Source organism: Carcharhinus amblyrhynchos, chromosome 1 (assembly GCF_965287045.1).
Source record: "Carcharhinus amblyrhynchos chromosome 1, sCarAmb.v2.hapA, whole genome shotgun sequence".
Lineage (NCBI taxonomy): Eukaryota > Metazoa > Chordata > Chondrichthyes > Carcharhiniformes > Carcharhinidae > Carcharhinus > Carcharhinus amblyrhynchos.
In genome coordinates this window covers 25873648-25898113 of record NC_137324.1, presented here as the reverse complement: position 1 = coordinate 25898113, position 24466 = coordinate 25873648, and the positions used below count along the sequence as shown (strand labels likewise).

The window sequence follows — 24466 nt, the reverse complement described above, 5'->3', positions numbered from 1 at the left end:
GCAGAGCAGCACATTTAACATCATAGATTACACACACATGGTCATCAGCTCAGTTTTAAATGCAGACTTGCTTCAAGACCTTGGGTGCACATAGCCCAAAACTGAAATGATTTGATTGGTGCAACACAATATCCATTAAAATCAAACGCACATCAAAGCTAAAATCATCAACCCGGAAACAACAGCAGAAAAAAGATGCTTCTTGAAATCTTGATCCTCGGAAACATAAAGTATCATTTATGTTTCAGCATTTTTCTTGACTTCCATTTGCACAAGAGATAGACATAAAGGGACAATGTTATCCAGATAAAATATCTTACAAGACACTTGCAAGCAGGCGTGTAATGCGGATGGGTGAGATAACAGGCTCAGTTGCACAATGGTATTATTGCGTCAATAATTTGTTTTATATTTATAGCACAGATTAAAAGACAACTGCAGATACTTGCAACTTTAAAAACTTCTACTGAAGAGGCCCATTCAAAGTGTTATTCTTACCATTTCAATTGAAAGATGTCAATCAATAAATTTGCTGCATAAATCCAGCTTTTTGTGTCCATCTTATTTTTGACTCCAGTTTAAAAAAAGGTAAGATTGGACAATCAAAAACACGTGATAAGTTATTTACAAATCCCCTGCATTGGAGATCAATCTCTTTCCAATATTATTCAACTCTTTCTGACTATGCTGTTTCAGGAACTCCATCTCCCCATGATATTCAAAATGTGACTTAATTTTCCCATTACAGAATGTTACGAATATACAATAGGTGATTCAGCAACAGAAACTTCAGCATCCATAGCAATTAACATTGAGATTTACTATTCATTGAACTAGCCAACGACATATTCCACAATCTAAATCCTTAAATTTTCCCTCTTACTCTCAGAAACTCTGAATGAACATAAATATGAGATTCCTTTAAAAAAGCTAAAGAAACTCTAGTTCTGCAATGTAATCAATAGACATCTTTAAATTTGATCAGCCAGCTAACTGGGCCAACGCGTTCAGCCTGGCACAGGTTGGAGAGGATAGAGAAGGGGAATTCCAATGGGAAAAGACTTCTGCCCACTCAGAGATTTCCCCTGATTCCAACTACAATCCTGGTCCTACGCGGGAAACGGGTTCCTGATTTCAGCCGGTATGAGTGAAGATCTGATGGGACAGACCTTGGGCGCTTGCTGCTACAGTACAAAGAGCAGACTGAGGGGACTGAAAATGTTCAACCTTGACTCCTGGATTTGCAGGATACTTCAAGGCCTCTTGCATGGACCCCTTCCCATTAATGCAGGGTGGCATGGTGGCTGTGCGGAGTTTGCAGATTCTCAGTGTTTGCATGGGTTTCCTCCGGTTTCCTCCCACATTCTGAAAGACATGTTGGTTAGGTGCATTGGCCGTGCTAAATTCTCCTTCAGTGTACCCAGGTTTGATTCCCAACTTGAGTCATTGAAAATGCAGAGTCTGCATGTTTGTCCTTGTTTGCACGGGTTTCCTCTGGGTGCTCCGGTTTCCTCCCACAGTCTGAAAGACGTGCTGGTTAGATGCATTGACCCGAACAGGCAACAGAGTGTGGCAACTAGGGGATTTTCACAATAACTTCATTGCAATGTTAATTGAAGCCTTACTTGTGACTAATAAATAAACTTTATTTTTTACTTTAATGTCTCTGGGCACCCATTTCTGACTTTTAAATGCTAGGTGTGAAGCCTAGTAGGTGGCCCCTACATTTAGAGGCAGATCTTCTAGTCCCGTCAATGGTAACCCCAGCAACGGAGGGTGTGAATAATGGGAAACTCACTGACATCAGCGTCGCCAGCCAATGGTGGGCTGCCTCCGCTGCTGCAGAGTTGGAGCGGAACATCCCACTCACTGTTTCCTCCTTCTGCATCGCATTTACATACTTGCATTGGGAGCATCGTACTCCAGCCAACAGGGTGAATCCTCAAGAAAATAGTTGGGAAGAAGACAGAATGGGGTGCAGCCCCAGTAAGTTAATGCTTCATTTTGTCCCCAAATCAGTGAAAACAAAAAAAAAACCATCATGACATCATTCAAGTTTTCTTTCATAAAAAACTAATTTCACATTTGTAAACTCTTGACAGCTTTCAATCTGTGTTTCATTTTTCCTATGTTGCACAATAAATAATGTTTTTAGTTGGTTCTCTGAGATGCATCTTCTGGCTTGGCAAAGTGCGAAGAAAATAACAGTCCGATGGCAAAACAAAAGCTGCCCCCCTGTCTCATGCAGACTAGCAATTTGCATCCTTTCCTGGTTTCTGACCTTTTTGCAGATTTTAATCCAGAAGTGGAGGTGAAACTTACCTGTTTGTTACAACCTTCAACCCCCTGTTTACTATCATGGTTGCCCACATAACAGGCAGTATTTAATGGGGGTGATGGGAGGCTCGCCTAGTGGCTGAAGAGCTGGCGAGAGCCCCATATCACATCCTTTCGGGAAGGCCTGCCGTATTAAATGTCTTTCAGATATTTTGGTGGCCGACAGAAGGCCCTTCCCAGGATCAGGGACCATGGGAGTGTAAATTCTGCACCCGCACCACCCCCCCAACACCCCCCCACCCCCAAAACCCCTTGCCACTTCCAGATCCCTCGATCAACTCCCCCGCCCCTCCCCCGAACCAGAAGCCTTGAAAACAACAGGTTTTGCTTTTCAGGATTCCCCAGCATCCCGTCGAGTACTGGCATCGGGACAAGGCCCAAAAGACATGAAGTAACAGAGGGACAGAAAGACAGTCCTATGAGCTTTCCCACCTCAAACTTAATTAGGGCAGAGGGGAGAAGGTCGCATACTCCTCCCTGACCACTCTCCCACCCAATAAAATGCTCGCCGCTAATATGATGAGGGGTATGATGTCAAATTCTGCCCAACCTTTCAAAAATAAACTTGCTGGCCATTAAACACTTTTGTGCCTCCAGGGCATGGGAAGTATGCTATATTACTGCAAGATCTCTTTCTTTCAATCTCATCACTCCACTAGTGCCTCTGTTTCCCTTAATTTGTCTGTGTTAATTCATACATCATAATCAGTCTGTGGTTGAACTAGGGAATCATCCTTTGCAATTTATGCGCAGTTACCTAATAACACATCAAATCTGATTCTTCTGATCATAGAATCCCTACAGTCAGACAAGGCCATTCGGCCCATTGAGTCTACACCGACTCTCTAACAGAGCATCTTATCCAGGCGCTCACTCTATCCCCAAAGCCCGACACATTTCACATTGCCCAATTGCCCATAATCCATCTAACCTTTACATCTTTGGACACTAAGGGGAGATTCAACATGGCCAATCCATCTGACTTGCACATCTCTGAAGTGTGGGAGGAAATCTGAGCGCTGGGAAGAACCCACACAGACACAGGGAGAATGTGCAAACTCTGCACTGACAGTGACCCAAAGCCGGAATTGAACTGGGGCTGTGAGGCAGCAGTGCTAACCACTGTGCCACCGTGTCACCCACTGACATGTCAATCTTGCTCACAATTTTACTTTAATTTTATGAAATTTCCCAAATATATATCAAGCATGTTTCTTGTTACTGCTTCATGATAATGCACTGCACAAAAGACCTATTGTGACAATTAAGGTGCATGGGGTGGCATGATGGCACAGTGGTTAGTATGGCTGCCTCAAAGTGCCATGGATCCAGGTTCAATTCTGGCCTCGGGCAACTGTCTGTGTGGAGTTTGCACGTTCTCCCCATATCTGCATCGGTTTCCAACAGGTGCTCCAATTTCCTCCCACGGTCCAAAGAAGTGTGGGTTAGGTGGATTGGCCACGCTAAATTGTCCCTTAGTGTCGGGGGATTGGCAGGGTAAATACGTGGGGTTGCGGGATAGGGCCTGGAAGGGATTAGACCATAAGATGTAGGAGTAGAATTAGGCAATTCGGCCCATCAAGTCTGCTCCGCCATTCAATCTTGGCTGATATGATTCTTCTTTGCATTCTCCTGCCTTTTCCCCGTAACCCGTGATCCCCTCATTCATCAAGAGCCTATCTGTCTTAAAAAGACACTCAATGACCTGGCCTCCATAGCCTTCTGTGGCAATGAGTTCCACAGATTCACCACCCTCTTCCTCCTCATCTCAGTTTTAAAGGAGGCTGTGCCCTCAAGTTCTAGTCTCTCCCATTAGTGGAAACATCCTCTCCACGACATTCCATCTAGGATTGTCGTTGGTGCAGACTCGATGGGCCTAATGGCCTCCTTCTGTACGGTAGGAATTCCAAGGTATTAATGACAATATATTTAGATTTACCATAATGGGGAAGTACTAAAGATGGAATTTGAAAAAGGTCTGGTCTGTCACATTTTGTAAAATCTCTGATTTAAGTAACAAAATTTAAGGTGCAGACACCTTCCCTATTGAGACAATTATTCTCCTTCCTGCACTGTGCAACGATAACTCAAAGTTTATATACGTACATTTAAAACTCATTTCTATATCTCATACATATCACACACGGACATTAAAAAAAAATAAAATCCCATTGACGTACCAGCTTCCGCTTCCTGCTTTTTCTGTTCCTCTTGCTTCAGTCTTTGAATATCTTCTGGATTCACAGGATTTCCTTGCTCATCTCTTGGGATAATCTTTCCATGGAAAGGACACTGTACAGCATACATACAAAAAAAATACCATGAGCATCTGTCTTGCATACAGGATAAAAAAAAAACAAATCTCTTTGAGCATGTGTGCACTCAGAGGGCCAACTGAACTCAGGTGTTGAGTTCAAACAGACCCCATCTGTGCTGCAGCAATGGCCTTATGCCACAGTGTGGTGGTTATGAATCTTCAGAGAAATTGTAAATGCTCTTGAAGAGTGGATATGGTCTGTAGAACTGTCAACTGTCAACACTTTAAGAAAAATGAAAACAGTCTATACATGAGAGAATTGAAAAACAACCTGTTCTAACAGTTTCAATAACTGTTTGTTGCTAATACCTAAGTGCATTATTACATTTTTTAATACTTTCCACACCCTATGTTTCATCATAATGGGTGTGTCAGGAAGGTGAAAGAGGATGGTATTGTAAATTCAGAGCTTAGTTGACAGCTTTCTTTATTATTTATTCATTCAGGGGATGTGTACTTTGCTGTCTAGAGCAGCATTAGTTGCCCATCCCTAATTGCTGTCGAGGTGGTGGTGGTGGTGAGTTGCCTTCTTGAGCTGCTGCAGTCCATATGGTATAGCTACACCCACAGTGCAGTCAGGGTATGAATTCCAGGATTTTGACCCAATGACCATGAAAGAACAGCGATTTATTTCCAAATCAGGATGTGAATAATTTGGAGGAGAATGTCCAGCAGGTGGTGTAGCTGCTGCCCATGTTCTTCTAGATGGTAGTGGTCGTGGATTTAGATGATGTTGTCTAAGGAATCTTAGTGAGTTACTGCAGTGCATCTTGCAGATGGTGCACACTGCTACCTGTGAGGTGATGGTTTAGGCTGTGAATGTTTGAGATGATGGATGGGATGCCAATTAAATGAGCTGCTTTTCCTGGATGATTTTGAGCTTCTTGGATGCTGGTGGGAGCTGCATTCATCCAAGACAATGTAGAGTATTTCATCACATTCCCGACTGGCACCTTGTAGGTGGCATATAACCTTTGAGGAGTCAAGAGAAAGTTATTGATCACAGAATTCCTAGCCTCTGACCTGTTCCTGTAGCCACAGTATTTATATAGCTGATCCAGTTCAGTTTCTGGCCAAAGGTAACCCACAGAATGGTGGTAGTGATGGATTCAGCAATAGTAATGCTATTGAATCTCAGGGGAAAATGATTAGATTCTCTCTTGTTTGAGATGGTCATTGTTCGGCACTTATGTGGAAGGAATGTAACTTGTCACTTATTAACAGACGCCCGAATGTTAACCAGGTCCTGCTGCACAGGGATACAAATTGCTTCAGTATCCAAGGTGTTGCAAATGGTGCCAAGCATAGTAGAATCATCAGTGAATATCACCACGCCTGACCTATGATGAAGCAACTGAAGATGGTTGGACATAGGACAATACTCTGATAAAAATTCCTGCAATGATGTCCTGGTACCGAGATGATAGGCCTCCAACAACCACAACCATTTTCCTTTATGCTCAGTATGACTCCAAATAGACTATTAAAGAAGTGGTTGTCTTTGATGTGGGGTTATGATTGCAAATATTTATAAGGGATTGAGCACTTGAAGTGTTTTAAATGTATTGCATAGGCATTCAGAAACAGGGATGTTTTTTCTATATTATACAGTGAAACTCTGAGATTGATATTTAGAACTTTATTTTATTTCATTTCAGAATGGCCCCGGAGTGGATGCTGAGTGAGATGAGATTGGGGGCAAAGGTGATAGAGGCATGAGCTGGCACTAAGTTGATGTAGGGGCTCAAAGGGGCCTAAGAATTTACAGAGGTTATGAGTTGGTATGGAGGGTACGAGGGGCAAATAGAGCTGGATGGGAGCGTGGGTTGGCACCTGTGTGCATGGGGAGTAAGTGGGGGAGAGGGGATGTGAGGGTGAAAGGCGAGTGGGCCTAATGTTTAAGAAAACTGGACAAAGTCCCAGTGATTTAATATGGACCTTTCAATCAGCCTGCCTCTGTATTCAGCAGCACCTGTGGCCTTGCATCCCACCTGCAATCATGTGCAGTGGGCCTAGCTTCATCTGTTAAACCATCTCTCGAGGCGCATATAGCGAGCTAGGAAACTTTCCAACCATTCGATTTCAGAGCAGCAATCCAGGCCTACAACTTTACTGTTCCTTTCTATAGTGAGGCACCCAAAATCCCACACAATACTCGAACTGTAGACCAATGTAAACAATGCTTGGCATAAATTCAGCTTTATATCCTGACACTATACTGTACACCCCCATTTATAAAAGCCCAAAATCTCTTGTCCTTTGTTATGGCTTTATCTCCCAGCACTCAGACATTCTAGGGTAGCATATTTGAACCAGTAGTTCCCTCTGTTCATTCACATTCTTCAGTATCTGGCCATGAAATGTATACTCCCAGCACGAGTTACCACAGTTGGAGGATAATATTGAGTAGCTAGAGATAAATACAGGTAAGATTTATTTGAGAGATGGTGAACCACATTGCGATGTTTCACAAGACCGTGACTCCAAAATTCTGAATTCTGACAAGGTTGTTTAGGCAAGGCTGTTCAACACTGGGCCATATGCAATACAAATAGCAATTTCTACACAACTAAAATCCAGTACAAAACAAGGTAGTGGCAGGTGTCGAGTACATATTCAATTTGGACACACCTATTACAAAGCTTTTCAGTATATTACTAAAAATGGCTGTGACAAATTTCAAAAAATTAGCGCATTTTACAGCTGAAGTAGGTAAACAGACTAAGAAAGCATGCGACAATAGTCAATGACCAGAACAGGCTCATTAGCAGAAACCCATATTTTACCCAAGCTGGGTAATTCAGAGAGAAAGTGTGAAATTACAACAAAAATGACTGATTCAGATATCTTGAAAAGTTGATCATATGGCAAATGGTTTCAAGGGGACTGAATGGTACAGGTACTCTCGTATTCTTAGTGAGAGTTAATGGTGCATACCAGTGGATCAACTTCCCAATTTTACAGCACTTGTTTTCCTAGTCAGTGGCAGCATTTCCCCTACAACATACGCTCAGTCCCTGGCTCCAAACACAGCAAAGATTTCAATCCAACTTTTCACCACATAACATTCAGAATATTTAGGTAACTTTGTCATAAATGATTTCTGTAAGAACATTTTGAATCTCCATTTTTCCAAAAAATCAGAAGAATCCATCTGGGAAATTTACATGAGCATAAAATAAATTAGCTCATAAGCATTGTTTGCATTGCCACTTACAGACTTTTGCCAATTTGCTAAACTCAGAGAGCTGCCTATATGAGTGCCTTCCCTATGAATTTTTATAGAACCCATATAGTGCAGAAGGAGGCCATTTGGCCCATCCAGTCTGCACCAATTCTCCGACAGAGCATCTCACCCACGCCCTATTCCCTCAACCCCATGTACTTATACAACTTCGGACACCAGGAGCCCTATTTCACCATTTTGATTCTAAGTGTTGAAACTGAACTTGAAACTGGGAGTGTTTCAGATCTGACTTTTAGACCCGTTTTCAGGTGCCCCCATACATTCACTGCCTGCAAAAATATCAACGATTCCAAATCACACTGCAGAAGCCTGTGGACAGGCTTAACGTGCCCCAAGCCCCACAGCTCCAATTGGCTCCTCCAACAGCGCACGTGTAGAAAATAAAAATGATAGAATTCCACTCCCAGGCCAGATAATGCCTTCCCCTGGCCCCCACAGACATTGTCCCACCCCACAACATTAATGACCCCTTTACTTCCCCGCCCCACCATCCAGATCGCTTTGGGTTCCTCTGCCCCTGCCCCCACCGATCTTAGGTAGAATGGCAGCGTACTCCCCTTTACCTCCACCGATCTCAGGCAGAGTGGCAGTAGACCCCCCCTCCTTCCTTCCCCCCATAGATCTCAAGCAGAGTAGTAACGGAGCCCCCTTTCCCTCCACTGATCTTAGGCAGAGTGAAAGCAGACCCACTCTCTCGCCCTCCTCCCACCAATCTCAAGCAGAGAGCTGTTGGATGCTTGGCACTTACTTCCTCACTAACTGGAGCGCCCAAATTGGACTTCCAAGGAGCATGTCTGTTTGCAGCGATTCTGGATGGGCAAACGTGATAGTAAAGGGGAAAGTGTAGGTAAGGTTGGGCATGCAGCCCATTAAGTCAATTTAAATGTATACAAATGCATTTAAATGGCCATCGTGCCCATTTCAGGCACGGTCCCAATTGCGGCCATTTTCGAGCCTGGGTTAAGAGGGAAATGGCACAGAGACAGGCGCAAATCGCCCTACTCGCCTGGCCCAATTTTACCAAGTTTCTGCACCCAAAAACAGGCACAACCTGATGATAAAATCGGGCCCTAAGAAACAATTTAGCATGACCAATCCACCTAACCTGCATGTCTTTGGACTGTGGCTGGAAACCGAAGAATCTGGAGGAAACCCACGCAGACACGGGGAGAATGTGCAAACCTTGCACAGTCACCCAAGGGTGAAATTGAACCCACGTCTTTGACAATGTAAGGCGGTAGTGTTAACCGGTGTTTTGGCCTTGGAGATTTTTGAGGCTAGGAACAAAATTCTGCTGAAATTAGATTTTATGTTAGTTAGCAATAGGATGAACTGTATTTTTATTTCCATTAAGGCATTTATTATTGTGAAATGTAAAACAACAACCCCTCAGCACCTGAGATATAATTATGCACCTTTCACTGTGGAACACAGAGCAGGTAAAATTTTGTGTGCACTTACTGAATAAACATTAAAAGAACCATTTGCTGAATGGCAGCAATTGCCGGAACAAAATGAATGACAGATTGCAGATCCTGGGAGTGTCACTCAGCAGAATAAGTGTACTCATCTGAAGGACCGACAACAGAAATGAACTGGTTCCTATTCAATAAGGAGTGGATGGAGATGGTTCATGGAGGGAAAGGAGATGGAATGTAGGTAAATAGGCTAATTCAAATGGGCATACATTTCCTCCATCTTTCCTCTGGCAACACATAACATCTTTCATGAACATTTTCCAAGCTTGCTGAAGCAAAAACAACTTGAACTGTTTTCTGTTGAGCATGCTTCATCTACTGCTGCAGAATTTCATAAATACTTGATATAAATCATAGAATTCCAACACACTCATCCAGTCACTATCTAGAAATACAAACTCAACTGTTATACTCTTGGAAAACGGGTTACACTGCCGAACACGGGAAGTAAAAACTGAATGTGATAGATTACTCTCCACTCGCTTGGATGACCGCAGCAGCATTATATTCAAGAAGCTCAACACCAACCGGGACAAAGCAACCTGTTTGAATGGCGCCTCTCTCACCATCGATGCACAATGGTAGTAGTGTGCACCATCTACAAGATGCATTGCAGCAACTCACCAAGGCACCTTTAGCAGCACCTTCCAAACCCATGACCTCTACCACATGAAAGGATAAAAGGCAGCAGACGTATGGGAACCCCATCACCCTCAAGTCCCCCTTCAAGCCACTCACCGTTCTGACTTGAAAATTTATCGCTGTTCCTTCACTGTCGCTGAACTCCCTCCTTAACAGCACCTGAGTGTAACTCACCACTTGGACTGCAGCAGTTCAAGGAGGCAGCTCACCACCACCTTCAACGGTAATTAAAATGCTGGCCTAGCCAGCGACACCTGCATTCTTTGAAAGAATATTTTTTAGAAGATCCACAGCTTCTGATGCCTATTCCGATGGCTCTCTGTGGAACAACGCAGTCCAATTTTCCTGCTCTATCCCTATAGCCCTGCAAGTTTATCTCCCTCAATTGCCTTTCCAATGTATCTTCAATATCACTCAATGGGCAGAACTTTATGTGGGCAGTGAGGGCCAACATCTGCAGTGAAATAAGATAAAATCATTGCAAATAGGAGTATCATTCAGCCCATCAAACCTGCTCCACCATTCAATAAGATCATAGATAGACTAACCGGAAAATCCCGCCCGAGGATTTCCATGGTCCGCTCCTTGCCCACTACGATTCCCATGGTGAGGGGAACAGCAAACTTTTGGCCTACATCTACTGGTCCCTTTATCCACTCTGTTTGTTACATCCTCAAAAAACTTTACTAAAATTGTCATATACAAATTCCCTTTCACATTATCAATTTACCTCTGACTCATTGTCCTGTTACGACCCTTTAATAATGGATTCCCCCAATGACAGATGACAGGTTAACAACCCTATAGTGTCCTGCTTTCTGTCTCCCATTCTTCTTGGAAAAAGGTATCACATTCGTGGTGTTTCAGTCCACCGGGACCTTTCCAGAATAGAAGGCATTTTGGAAGGTTACAATAATAATGGTAGGAAGGATTATTACTTACGTGGCAAAAAACTGCAGCAGGCGACGATGCAGAGGGACCTCGGGGTCCTTGTGCGTGAGTCGCAAAAACCCAGCTTGCAGGTGCAGCAGGTGGTCAGGAAGGCAAATGGGATGCTGGCCTTCATAGCGAGGGGGATTGAATATAAAAGTAGGGAGGTCTTGCTGCGGCTGTATAGGGCATTGGTGAGGCCGCAGCTGGAGTACTGCGTGCAGTTTTGGGCGCCGTACTTACGCAAGGATATTTTGGCCTTGGAGGGAGTGCAGAGGAGGTTTACTAGGCTGATGCCGGAGTTGAGGGGGTTGAGCTATGAGGAGAAGCTGAATAAACTAGGCTTGTACTGAGACGTATAAGATGATGAATGGGATGGATAGGATAGAGGTGGAGAGACTCTTCCCGCTCAGAAAGGATAGTAGGACTAGGGGGCACAGCCTCAAGATAAAGGGGGGGCGGTTTAGAATGGAGTTGAGGAGGAACTTCTTCACTCAAAGGGTGGTGAATCTCTGGAATTCTCTGCCCGTTGAAGTGGTGGAGGCTACCTCGCTAAATATTTTTAAGACGCGGGTTGATGGGTTTTTGATAAGAGAGGGGATTAAGGGTTATGGGGAGAGGGCGGGAAAGTGGAACTGAGCCACGACAGATCAGCCATGACCTTATTGAATGGCGGGGCAGGCTCGAAGGGCTAGATGGCCTACTCCTGCTCCTATTTCTTATGTTCTTATGTTCTTAAACAACGTATCCATCATCAATTCAGCTCCTTGTTTAAGATAAAAGGATGCAGGCCATCAGTTTGAGGGGACCTCTTCCACGCTTACCATCCAAGGTTCAAAACACTCATTCTAGGTTAAGCAGCATTTCACTTGGACCTCTTGCAATTTGGTCTATTGCATTCGCTGCTCCCAATGTGGCCTCCTCTATATTGGAGAGATCAAATGTGGACTGGGTGGTTGCTTTGCTGAACCCTCCGGTCTGTGGGCATGCAGGACCCAGACCTTCTCATTGCTTGCCATTTTAACACACAATCCTGCTCCCATGCCCATGTCTTGCCCTTGGCTTGCTGCAATGTTTCACTGAAGCTCAACGCAAACTGGAAGAACAGCACCTTATCTTCCGGCTAGGCACATTACAGCCTTCTGGTCTCAACACTGAATTCAACAACTTCAGATGTTTAGCTCTACCCCCACCTCGACCCCTTTGTTTTCAATTCATTTAAGTTTTAACTGTTCTCTATCTTTTACTTCTTTATGTCTTTATTTTTCTTCCCCCCTATTTTATCCCCCTTTCCTTACCTTTTTTCTCCTTTGCTTCCCCTTTTTCTCAATTTTACCTCTCCTACCCAGCTCCCCCCTCCCCTCACATCTTCATCTCTCACAGTTTACCCTCTGATTTCAGCTTCTCTGCCCTTTGGCCATTTACACCTATTATTCTCTCTGTGGACTGCCATTAGCAGCCTTTTCCCTTGGTTCTGTGGCTGTGGCTCCTCTTTCATTCCCTCACCCTGCAGTATAAATATCCCCCACTTTCTATACCTTTTAGCTTTGACAAAGGGCCATCTGCTCCTTTCTCTCCTTACAGATGCTGCCAGACCTGTTGAGATTTCCCAGCACTTTTTCTTTCGGCATTAGATCAAGGAGACTTGCCAGAATTCAATCCCATTATTTTTCCCAACACCTTTTCTCTTGTGATTGTTTCAAGTTCCTCCTATCCGATTCAGCGGCACGGTAGCACAATGGTTAGCACTGCTGCTTCACAGCTCCAGGGACCTGGGTTCAATTCCCGCTCAGGTCACTGTCTGTGTGGAGTTTGCACATTCTCCTCGTGTCTGCGTGGGTTTTCTCCAGGAGCTCTGGTTTCCTCCCACAGTGCAAAGATGTGCGTGTTAGGTTGATTGGCCATGCTAAAAATTGTCCCTTAGTGTCCTGGGATGTGTAGGTTAGAGGGATTAGCAGGTAAGTGTGTAGGTATAGGGCATGGGTGGGATTGTAGTCGGTGCAGACTCGATGGGCCGAAGGGTTCTATGATTCTATCCTTTTGCCTCTTAATTTTCTGCTATTTCTGGAATGGTTTTTGTGTACCTGTCTTCACAGTTAAAGAAAAAAGATTTGGTGGCACAGTGGTTAGCACTGCTGCCTCACAGCGCCAGGAACCTGGGTTCAATTCCCAGCTTGGATCACTGTCTTGCAGAGTCTGCACGTTCACTCCGTGTCTGCATGGGTTTCCTCTGGGTGCTCCAGTTTCCTTCCACAGTCCAATGATGAGCAGGTTAGGTGGATTAGCAGGGTAAATGCATAGGGTTACGAGAATAGTGCCTGATGGTGGGATTGTGGTCGGTGCAGGCTTGATAGGCCAAGTGGCCCCTTCTGCACTGTAGGGATTCTATGATTTGTTTGAAGAGTCTGCTATTTCCTTTTCTCCCCCATTATGAATTTCCCAGTGTCACTAGCTAAGATACTAATGCTCACTTTAGCTACTCTTTCTTTAGCTGTCTGGTTTTTATATTTATTGCTAATTTTCTCTCTCACACCCTATCTTGTCTTTCATTTTGTAAGTCATTCTTTGCTGTTTCCTATAATTTTCCCAACCTTCCCACCTGCCACAATTCATCACAGCATGGTACATTTTTTCTTTCAATTTGTTACCATTCTTAACTTTCTTGGTTCGCCACCGATAGTGCATTCCTCTTTTAGGATCTTTCTTTCTAAATAGAATTTATCTTAGAATGTTATGAAGTAGCTCCTTATATATCTGCCTTCTCTACCATCTTGTCTTTTAACTTATTTTCCTATTACACTTTAACGAATACTGTCTGCATAACGTTGCAATTATCTTTATTTATGTTTAAGGCACTAGTTTCAGAGCCAAATTTTCATGTGTAAACTCAATGTGAAATTCAATCATGGTATGATCGCTCTTACCTAGAGAATACTAGAGGTGGTTATTAATTAACCGTGTCACATTACCAGGTCTAAAACAGTCTGATTCCTGGTTGGTTCCAGAACATGTTATTTTAAGAAACTGCATCACGTGCACTTTATGAACTCATCTTCAGGGCTGTCTTTGCCAATTTGATTCATCTAATCTAAATGAAGATATATCCAAATAATCTATATAAAATATCCCATAGTGTTTGCTGTAGCTTTCTTACAATACCCTCTTCTCCCATTATTGCCTGATTTATACTCTATTCTATGGTTTAGCTACAGTCATGGGGTATATAAACCAATCCTACTAGTGACTTCTTTCCTTTGCTACTTCTTATCACCATCCTAATTGATTCTAAGTTTTGATTCTCCAAACCAGGATCATTTCTCACCACCTTACTGATCGCATGCTTCATTAACAGAGCTACCCCATCTCCTTTTCCTTTCTTCCAGAGTATCATTTTGTAAACACCTCTCTGCAATAGCTATCATATCATTGTCATTTATTTCTATTTGCGCTATCAATTCATCCACCTTATGAAATTAGGCGGATCATCCACCCGACCCAATCTCCAGGAGCCTGGTGAAATACAGTTGAAAATATTCCCTCGCAGAGGGCATGGATTTAAAGTAACTGACAAAAGAAGCAACAGCAAGATGGGGGAAAAAAAATTCTAGCAGCCAATAGTTAAAGTCTAGAATGCACCGGTCAAGAGTGTGGTGAGGCAGGTTCAATCAAAGCATTCGCAAGGGAACTCAACTTTTCCCATCTGAAAAGGAGGAATGTGCAGCATTACCCAGAGAAGGCAGGAGAATGACGCTAATGGGAGTTGTTAATTCAGAAAGCCAGTATAGACACAATCGGCAATATAAGAACATAAGAACATAAGAAATAGGAGGAGTAGGCCATCTAGCCCTTCGAGCCTGCCCCGCCATTCAATAAGATCATGGCTGATCTGTCGCGGCTCAGTTCCACCTTCCCGCCCTCTCCCCATAACCCTTAATCCCCTCTCTTATCAAAAACCCATCAACCCGCGTCTTAAAAATATTTAGTGAGGCAGCCTCCACCACTTCAACGGGCAGAGAATTCCAGAGATTCACCACCCTTTGAGTGAAGAAGTTCCTCCTCAACTCCGTTCTAAACCACCCCCCCTTTATCTTGAGGCTGTGCCCCCTAGTCCTACGGTCTTTTTTGAGCGGGAAGAGTCTCTCCACCTCTATCCTATCCATCCCATTCATCATCTTATACGTCTCAATGAGATCTCCCCTCATTCTTCTAAACTCTAACGAGTACAAGCCTAGTTTATTCAACCTCTCCTCATAGCTCAACCCCCTCAACTCCGGTATCAGCCTAGTAAACCTCCTCTGCACTCCCTCCAAGGCCAAAATATCTTTGCGCAGGTGCAGCGCCCAAAACTGCACACAGTACTCCAGCTGCGGCCTCACCAATGCCCTATACAGCTGCAGCAAGACCTCCCTACTTTTATATTCAATCCCCCTCGCTATGAAGGCCAGCATCCCATTCGCCTTCCTGACCACATGCTGCACCTGCAAGCTGGGTTTTTGCGACTCATGCACAAGGACCCCGAGGTCCCTCTGCACCGCCGCCTGCTGCAGTTTTTCGCCCCGTAAGTAATAGTCCTTCCTACCATTCTTCCTACCAAAGTGGACCACCTCACACTTGCCAACATTAAATTCCATTTGCCATTTCCTGGCCCATTCGCCCAGCCTATCTAGATCCTTCTGCAGATTCTCCACACCCTCCACACAATTTGCCGTTCCCCCAATCTTGGTGTCATCAGCAAATTTCGACACCCTACACTCGGTTCCCTCCTCCAGATCATCTATATAAATGGTAAAAAGCTGAGGCCCCAGCACCGACCCCTGGGGCACTCCACTAGTCACCATCCGCCAATCCGAATAGCACCGGTTGACCCCCACTCTCTGCCTCCTATTTGACAACCAATCCTCTATCCACGCTAACACCCTACCCCCAACTCCATCTCCTCCTGCACAGTAACAATTTTGTAATTGGTAATTAAAATCTTACCCCTGGGCTTCCAATTTCCCCAGGGTGATTAGTCGCCGCACTTCCTACTGTTGGTCATGTACCTGTCCCTATCAAGCCAGTACTGCACTGCGGCCAACCCAGAGGATCAGCTGGAGAGGGATTGGGTTCCCAGTGATGGGGCATCTAGAGAGAGGCTTTGGGAGGGAAGATGGAAGGGATCCAACAGCAAGGGCGTGGGAACGGGATTCTTGCAGGCCCCTAATTTCCAATGTTGGTTCTTTGATCATGTACTGTGTCTTTGAATGGGGGAATACCTCCCATTCCCCCACCCCCAGAAGGCCACTCAACAGAGGCCACTTAAGAGCTCAATTGAGCTGCCTACAAGCCTCTATGCCCAGACTTGGTCAGGGGATGCAGGAAGGTGTCAGGATCATCATCCCACATACTATCTCTCCCTGTCCCCTTGATCAATTTGATGAAGCCAGCAACACCCTCATCCCGATGAATGCATAAAAGGAAACAACTTATAATCATATAGTAGTCCACTTAATGGATTCCAAGGTACTTCACAGAAACATTACAGAAGGAAAATTAGACACCCAAGCCACAAAAGGCAACGTGCAGGCAGGTGGCCAAAAGCTTGGTGAAACAGACAGATTTTAAGGAGCATCGTACAGGAAGAAAGAGAAGTAGGGAGTCAGAGAGGTTTAGGGAAGGAATACCAGAGCCTGAAGGTTCTGACTCTCGAGCAACAGTATTTTAATATTCCTAGTAAGTCAAAACTCTCCTCACAGCTGTGGTTTTCCAAGCTTGGGGCCATCCTGACAGATTTATATGTTCTGTAAGATCTTTATAACTTTATTACCTTTTCTATATTAGAGCACCAAAAAGAGGACACAGTAAATGTGACCTCCCCATTGCCTCACATGTCTAACACTCTCTGATCCAGTAAGTAAAATTCAATTTACCAGAAAACAAAGATGACAAGGTAGGTAACCCCACTTTCTAATAGATTATATTTTCTCCTCTTACCCCTAGGATTCTGATCTAGTAGTAACCTCAAGAGGATAAAAATGGACTTTTGTATTTTTTTACCCTGAAACAAAAAATGAAGAAGTCTCTTCTTGAGGGTTTGTTGCAACAGTCCAGAACTAGACAGAGAGAATCACGAGGTTGCAGCAGAGTTACCCATTTTATTCACTCCATTTTGGTTAGATACTGGGTTGAGTGTGTGACTAACCCATTAAGACAGAGATACAGAAGTATCCAGAGGGGCACTTTTTCACACAGAGGGTGGTGTGTGTCTGGAACAAGCTGTCAGAGGTAGTAGTACAGGTTGGTAACATTTTGTCTTTTAAAAAGCATTTAGGCAGTTACGTAAGTAAGATTGGTATAGAGGGATATGGGCCAAACACAGACAATTGGGACCAGCCTAATGGTGAAAACTGGGTCGCATGGATTTGGGAGTGGCATGGGTTTGTGGATGGCACAGTGGTTGCCACTGCTGCCTCACAGCACCAGAGACCTAGGTTCGATTCCCAGCTTGGGTTACTATCTTTTCAGAGTCTGCATATTCTTTGTGTCTGCGAGGGTTTCCTCCAGGTCCTCTGATTTCTTCCCACAGTCTGCAAGACATGGTTAGGTACATCTGCCATGCTAAATTCTCCTTCAGTGTATCCGAACTGGCACTGGAGTGTGATGACTGGGGATTTTCACAGTAACTTCATTGCAGTGTTAATGCAAGCTTGCTTGTGACTAATAAGTAAACTTTGCCGAAGGGCCTGTTTTCATGCTATAAACCTCTATCATTTTAACATGGCTTTTTGGTAAAAGATCCTCATACATTGATTGCTCATATAAACAGTTCTGTGCTAGGCTTTCAAAGTACTGAAATTTACATAGAAACATAGAAAAACTACAGCACAAACAGGCCCTTCGGCCCACAAGTTGTGCTGATCATATCCCTACCTACCCTATCTGCAACCCTCAATCCCATTAAATCCCATGTACTCATCCAGAAGTCTCTTAAAAGACCCCAGCAAGTTCGCCTCTACCACCACCGAAGGCAGCCGATTCCACTCACTCACCACCCTGAGTGAAAAACTTACCTCTGACATCTCCTCTGTACCTACTCCCCAGCACCCTAAACCTGCGTTCTGTTGTGGCAGCCATTTCAGCTGTGGGAAAAAGCCTCCGAGAATCCACCCTATCTATACCTCTCAACATCTTATATACCTCTATCAGATCACCTCTCATCCTTCGTCTCTCCAAGGAGAAAAGACCAAGCTCCCTCAACCTATCCTCATAAGGCATGCCACCCATCCAGGCAACATCCTTGTAAATCTCCTCTGCACCCTTTCAATGGTTTCCACATCCTTCCTGGAATGAGGCGACCAGAACTGAGTAATTTCAGTCAATTAACCATGCACTGAAATTTTTCTGAGACAAAGAGAACTTTGGTCTCACTTCCATGCAAACTGAGAGATGATTGCCATTTGCACCCTTAAAGATACGTTGTTCAGTATCTCAAGCACAGGTTAATGGTTTTGTCCCAAGTACAGCAAGTTATATATTTTAATTAGCAAGGCTCTGGTGACATCTTCATTGCTGATAGCAAAACACAGAGATCATAATAAAAAGATTTCTTCTCATAGAATCCCTACAATGCAGAAGGAGTCATTCGGCCCATTGAGCCTGTACTGACAATACTCCCACCCAGGCCATATCCTCGTAACTCAAAGTATTTACCCTGCTAATCGCCTGACGCTCATTCTATATTCATCAGCTTTAATCTGGATTCTTCTAAATGCCTTGTCTGTGGTTTGTAATGACACATGTTCTTGGGCTTCAATGCACTCACCCAAGTCTGGAACAAGCTGCCAGAGCTTGTAGTAGAGGCGGGTACAATTTTGTCTTTTAAAAAGCATTTAGACAGTTACATGGGGAGGATAGATATAGAGGGATATAGTCCAAACATGGACAATTAGGAGCCAGTAGCTTAGTGGTTTAAAAAAAAGGGATGCCATGGACAAGTTGGGCCGAAATGCCTGTTTCCATGCTGTAAACCTCTATGACCCTCAATGAAGTGAAGTCTGCATAAATAAGCAGTGCAATCCAAATCTGGCCTGTGATCATTTTTGTTTGCTTTGTACACACTTGGCCTTCTAAACAAATTTGATCTTACACAAATTTAACCCTGTTCCCCATTAATGTAGCTGTAGAACAGGCTGTGGCATTGAAGCCCCTTAGCGATGGGTTTTAGTTTTTTTTTCCTTCATTGTTCAATTTAATTTTGAAACAAGTTAATTAATGAGATAGTTTGGAACGTAAGGCTACATTCAGTATGTCAATGTTGTGGCTTTGCTTGATGATAACAAGGCCCACAGTTAAACTTTCACATGGGCACCATCGATATTCACTGACCCACTGCTTATCACGTTTCCATTCTAATGTGGGAATGAGAAAACAACGCTCTTAAGTGCGTGGCTTCATTACAGACCTTGAACCGATCCTGGCGTTCACAAAATCCTCCATTGGGCATTGGTGCTCGGCATTTGTGGTTTACGGGTTCAAACTTCCCTGCAAAGGTGATGTATCTGGTTTGCAGTTTGGCTGCCAACTCATCATTCTCCGACTCATCTTTCATTTCATCGTTGGATGCCCAGAATCGATGTGGAGTGTCGATTCTAGGACATATTAAAAAGATACTTGCATTAAAAATGAAGTCCACCTAGAAGTATGCAATCCTGCCTTATATTAATTTGTCAAACATACCACAATATTTTACATTAAATATTAGTGTTGGAAGCAGCAATTCGGTGGCATGGGTGAAAGACTAGCATATTAAAGCATTGTGTCAGAGCAGCCGGCTGTCGACTCCTGCCAGCGAGTTACAGGACTGATAATGTGCCTCCAAACAGTGCCATCAGTGCTCTGCTGTTCAGATGCCACAGGCATAGGCAAATGTGCCAGGTGACACTTCAAAAGTACTTCATAGATAATAGAGGCACATTAATAAATAGATTACTTGGTAAAAGCTCTGATGAAATGTCTCACCCAAGATGTTAACCTTTTTTCATTTAACTAACTCACTTATACAGGATTTATATAAGTGAGAAAAATCTGAAGTGCCGAATACAATTCTAAATCTAAGTAAATATTTACTCTGTTGTCCACTGATCTAGCACTGGATGATGGTAAATGTTTCAGTGCTTCCTGGGTCTGACAAAACCAAAGGGTAGAATGCCCTCTGGTGTCTATAATTATATATGGCCATTAAAAAGGCTCCGTTTTGGAGTCGAAGAGATATAAATCTCAGAAACAGGTCCTTTGGCCCAACTTGTCCATGCCGACCAGGTTTCCTAAACTGAACTGGTCCCATTTGCCTGCGTTTGGTCCATATTCCTCAAAACTTTTCCTATCTATGCATTTCCACCTTCTTCCATCCGGAAAAAGATACAAAAGATCACATACCAACCAACCCAAGAACAGCTTCTTCCCTGCTGCCACCAGACATTTGAATGGATCGACCTTGCATTAAGTTATCTTTCTTTACACCCTAGCTATGACTGTAATACTACATTCTGCACTCTTTCCTTCCTTCTCTATGAACGGTATGCTTTGTCTCTATAGCGTGCAAAGAACACTACTTTTCACTGAATGATAATACGTGACAATAATAAATCAAATCAAAGTATCTGTCCAAATGTCTTTTAAATGTTGTAACTGTACCCACCTCTACTACCTCCTCTGGCAGCTCATTCCATATACGCAACATCGTGTGTGAAAAAGTTGGCCTCAGGTCTCTCTTAAATCTCTCCCCTCTCAGTTTAAACCTATACCCTCTAGTCTTGGACTCCTCTACTCTGGGGAAATTGCTGCATTCTATTCAAAAGTAGACATGCACATTATGTCCACAGAAATATTCAAAAATTATAGATGATTATGGAAATCCTTAAAACAATGAAAAGTAAATAAAATGCAAATCGGACCGCAGAATGAAAATTAACCATTGCTGTATGATAGCAACATGGGATTCTGCCCACAGTCTCATGATGCACTAACTCCAATTTTAGTTTTATTCTGCATGGGTTTTAGTAATCAGAGGTCTGGCTAACTGACCTGTAGCCTTCTCTTTCTCTTTTCCTCCTTGTCAGGACATCTGAGTTACATTTGCCACCCTCTCATTCACAGGGATCAGCTCTAAGATCTAGTGAATACGGGAAGGTCAAATCCCATTCACCACCTCAGCAAAACCCAGGCCTATAAGCCAATTTGTTGGCTGCTAATCTCATTAATATTGAAAGCTGCTGGAAAAATTAATTTCCTTAAGTTCCTCACCCTCATTAGACTCTTGGTTGTCCACAACTTACAGCTGGCACAGCGCTGCTGCCTCACAATACCAGGGACCCAGGTTCGATTCCAACCTTGGGTGACTATCAGTATGGAGTTTGCACAATCTCCCCATGTCTGCGTGGGTTTCCTCCGGGTGCTCTGGTTTCCTCCCATAATCCAAATATGTGCATGTTAGGTGGATTGGCCATGTTAAATTATCCCTTAGTGTCCCAAGAAGTGTGATAAATGTGCGAGGTTACAGAGGTAGGTACTGGGTGGGGTGCTCTTTCAGAGAGTCCTCCCTCCTACCTCCCTTCCTTTCAATTACTGATTTACAACTATTTGTGGGATGCTATGGGCTCCTTCGGAGAGTCGATGCAGACTAGATGGGCCAAATGGCTGCCTTCTGCACCATAGGAATTCTAATTTCAAGTCAGTTACTTGTATCTTCTAATGTTAAGGCAGGTAACAAATACCTATCTAACCATTTCCTTATTTCCTATCTCTCCTTGAATCTGTTATTAAAGGTGTGGTAAGTCACAATTTCATTTGGCAGAGTCAGCATAGGTTTTTTGCAAGGGAATGGTGTTTAACACACCAATTAAATGCTTTTTGAGGGTGCAATCAATAGGATGGATCAGGGGAAACCAGGGTGTATTGTCTATTTCTATTTTTAGGTCATCTAGTGCAAGATAGACATTGAATACTTGTTTAACAACCCTGTCATTTTTTTATTGCCCATTATAATTTCTCTGTCCTTACCTCTAAGGGATGGGCATTTACCTTTGCTAATCTCTTCCTCTGTACACATTGGTAAAAAAACCCTTAGTTTGTTTTTATATTTCTAACTCTGACATTGTATTTCCCCCTTCTTTATCATCTTTGATCATGCCTGATTTTACAATCCTCAGATTTACTCATCTTTTAAGGACATTGTAAAAGTCTTGTTTAACCAAATACAATCCTTGACAATCTTCCCCAAGGTTGAACCACTTTTCCATGGCGTTTTAAAGGAATGTATATTTGTTGACAATTATGAATTGTTTCTTTAAATATTTGCCATTGCGTTTCTACTGTTATATATTTTAATCTAATTTCTGAATCTACTTCAATAAACTCACACCTCATACCTCTGTAATTGGCGATGTTTAAATTTAAAACCTGAATTTGGACTTAATCACGAGTTTTCAGATATTTTTTAAAAAATGCACTTGACCAGTATCCAGCTAAAGCAGAGAAGCATAAGATAAGGACATGGCTCAGTGTGAATTTTCCTCGAGGGAAAGGACAAGTTGGAGTTGTTAGAATTTGTATCAGGTTACCTTGTGGGCTCACGAAGAGCTATCTCGATGTCACAGGAGCATCAGCTATAAGTGTTTCAGTAGTTTTAAGGGCTAATAACCACAATCAGACACACTTAAGAGAAGATGCTTCGAAAACTTCCTTCTCCCAATTTTCCTTCAGGCAAAGCACAGATCATGTGCCCAGTGGCAGATCCACTACTGCCACAAATCAAATGTTTCCTTCACTTGGCAATGGAAAATGTTACACTCAAAACAGCAAGTAGACAGACTACACAGTGATGCAGCAATTTTCTCTGGCTGCTATCAGTAAGCAACAGCCTGCAGTGTCACAGTGACTAAATCTCCAGCCTTTCTTTTTAAGTTGTTATTTTAATTTTAACATTTTCCTTTCCATTTAAATGTAATGTTTTGCTGAAGATAACACGCCAGCTATAATTACGGCTGTAACAGTTCAGGACGTCGGGTTTCCAACTGGGTAGATAGAAAATGAGAATCTCTCCCACATTACCTCTGTTACTTTTGAAAAAGGGGGAGACTCATACTGATAGCTCTGACTACCTGGTCCTGCACTTTTCCTCTGAGCCTCAGCACTAGTTCCTTACAATAATTCTGAAAACCAATACAAACACATGAATAATGAGTGGGCCATTCAGTCCCTTGAGCAGGTGCTCATCAACCCATTCTTTACAAGTATTAATTTAGTAAACCTTCTCTGAACTGCTTCCAATGTATTTACATCTTTCCTTACATAAAGAGACCAATACTGTACACAGTACTCAAGATGTGGCTTCACCAATGTCCTGTAAAACATTCCTACTCTTCTACTGGTCAATATTGTACCTTATGAAATGTCTTCTGAAAACCTACCATTTCCCTTTATTCACAACATATGTTACAACTTAAAAGATCGCCAATAAGTTATTCAAAGATGATTTCCCTTTCACAAAGCCATGGTGACTCTGCCAGAATGCTTTGAATTGATCTAAATGCCCTGCTTTAATGTCTTCATAATAACTTCTAATATTTTCCCTATGAAAGATGTTAAACTATAGCTTATAGTTTCCTGTTTTTTTGTCTCCATCCTTTACTGAATAGCTACATTTACTATTTTCTAATTTTTGCAGACTCATTGGGCCAAATGGCCTCCTTCTGCACTGGAGGGATTCTGTAGTTTCTAAGTGACTTATCATTCTTCACCTCATTCCCAAACCACTTCTGTATCCTGATTTCCAAGATTTAGATCATCCATCTTTATTATGCGAATATTTCCTAACTTTCTATCCTTCCTAACAGTCACAAACCCTTTAGAATTCAAACCCCAATGCCATCCTGCAGCCATGCCTCTGTAATGGCTATTAGGTCATGACTGTATTTGCACTCAATTCATGCTGTTTTGTTTTAAATAACATTAAAAGATATATAAAATAAACAATGCATAACGCTTCAATAGGTATAGCCTACAAATTCCATGTAAATTGGCATTGATCAGTTTACTATGTTCTCAAAGAGTTCTATCTTTGTAAAGTGTCATTTGGTCACATAATTTATTTTGCCTCAAAGCTTTTTTTAAACAATGATACATTTGACAAATGTAGAAATTTGTGGAATGATGTATCACATCAAATTTCTTACCCTAGGCAAATCACATTGCTTCTAATTCCATGCTGCCTGATCACGATGGCTCCATGCTTATAAAGTGCAATCAATAGCACCCTGTGAAACTTTCTAACCTGCCAGTTTTCTATTCTCATTAGGTTAATGTCTCCACTTTTTGTTTGCAAGGCCATTCACTATCCTTGGGTACTTAGATACAGCCTTCCATCGATTGACCTTTTTCTCAATTGTTTTCTGGAGGATACTAGGGTGTCATTTTTTGAGGCACTCGGTGGCCATTCACCTGCATGACAACTGGATATCAAATTCAAAAGGTGCCTTC

At 42.9% G+C, this 24466-nt stretch overlaps 1 protein-coding gene across 2 annotated transcripts in view; it reads right to left on the bottom strand.

Annotated features, from left to right (window-relative positions):
- The window catches only part of uvssa (UV-stimulated scaffold protein A), a 104004-nt gene that overhangs the window by 19780 nt on the left and 59758 nt on the right, over positions 1–24466 (bottom strand). For both annotated transcript variants that reach the window (XM_080200372.1, XM_080200463.1), the window contains exons 11-12: positions 19392–19578; positions 4518–4629 (exon numbers count right to left, since the gene is read on the bottom strand). In XM_080200372.1, the coding sequence (XP_080056498.1) occupies positions 4518–4629; positions 19392–19578 (299 nt within the window). The remainder of the gene's footprint in view (positions 1–4517; positions 4630–19391; positions 19579–24466) is intronic.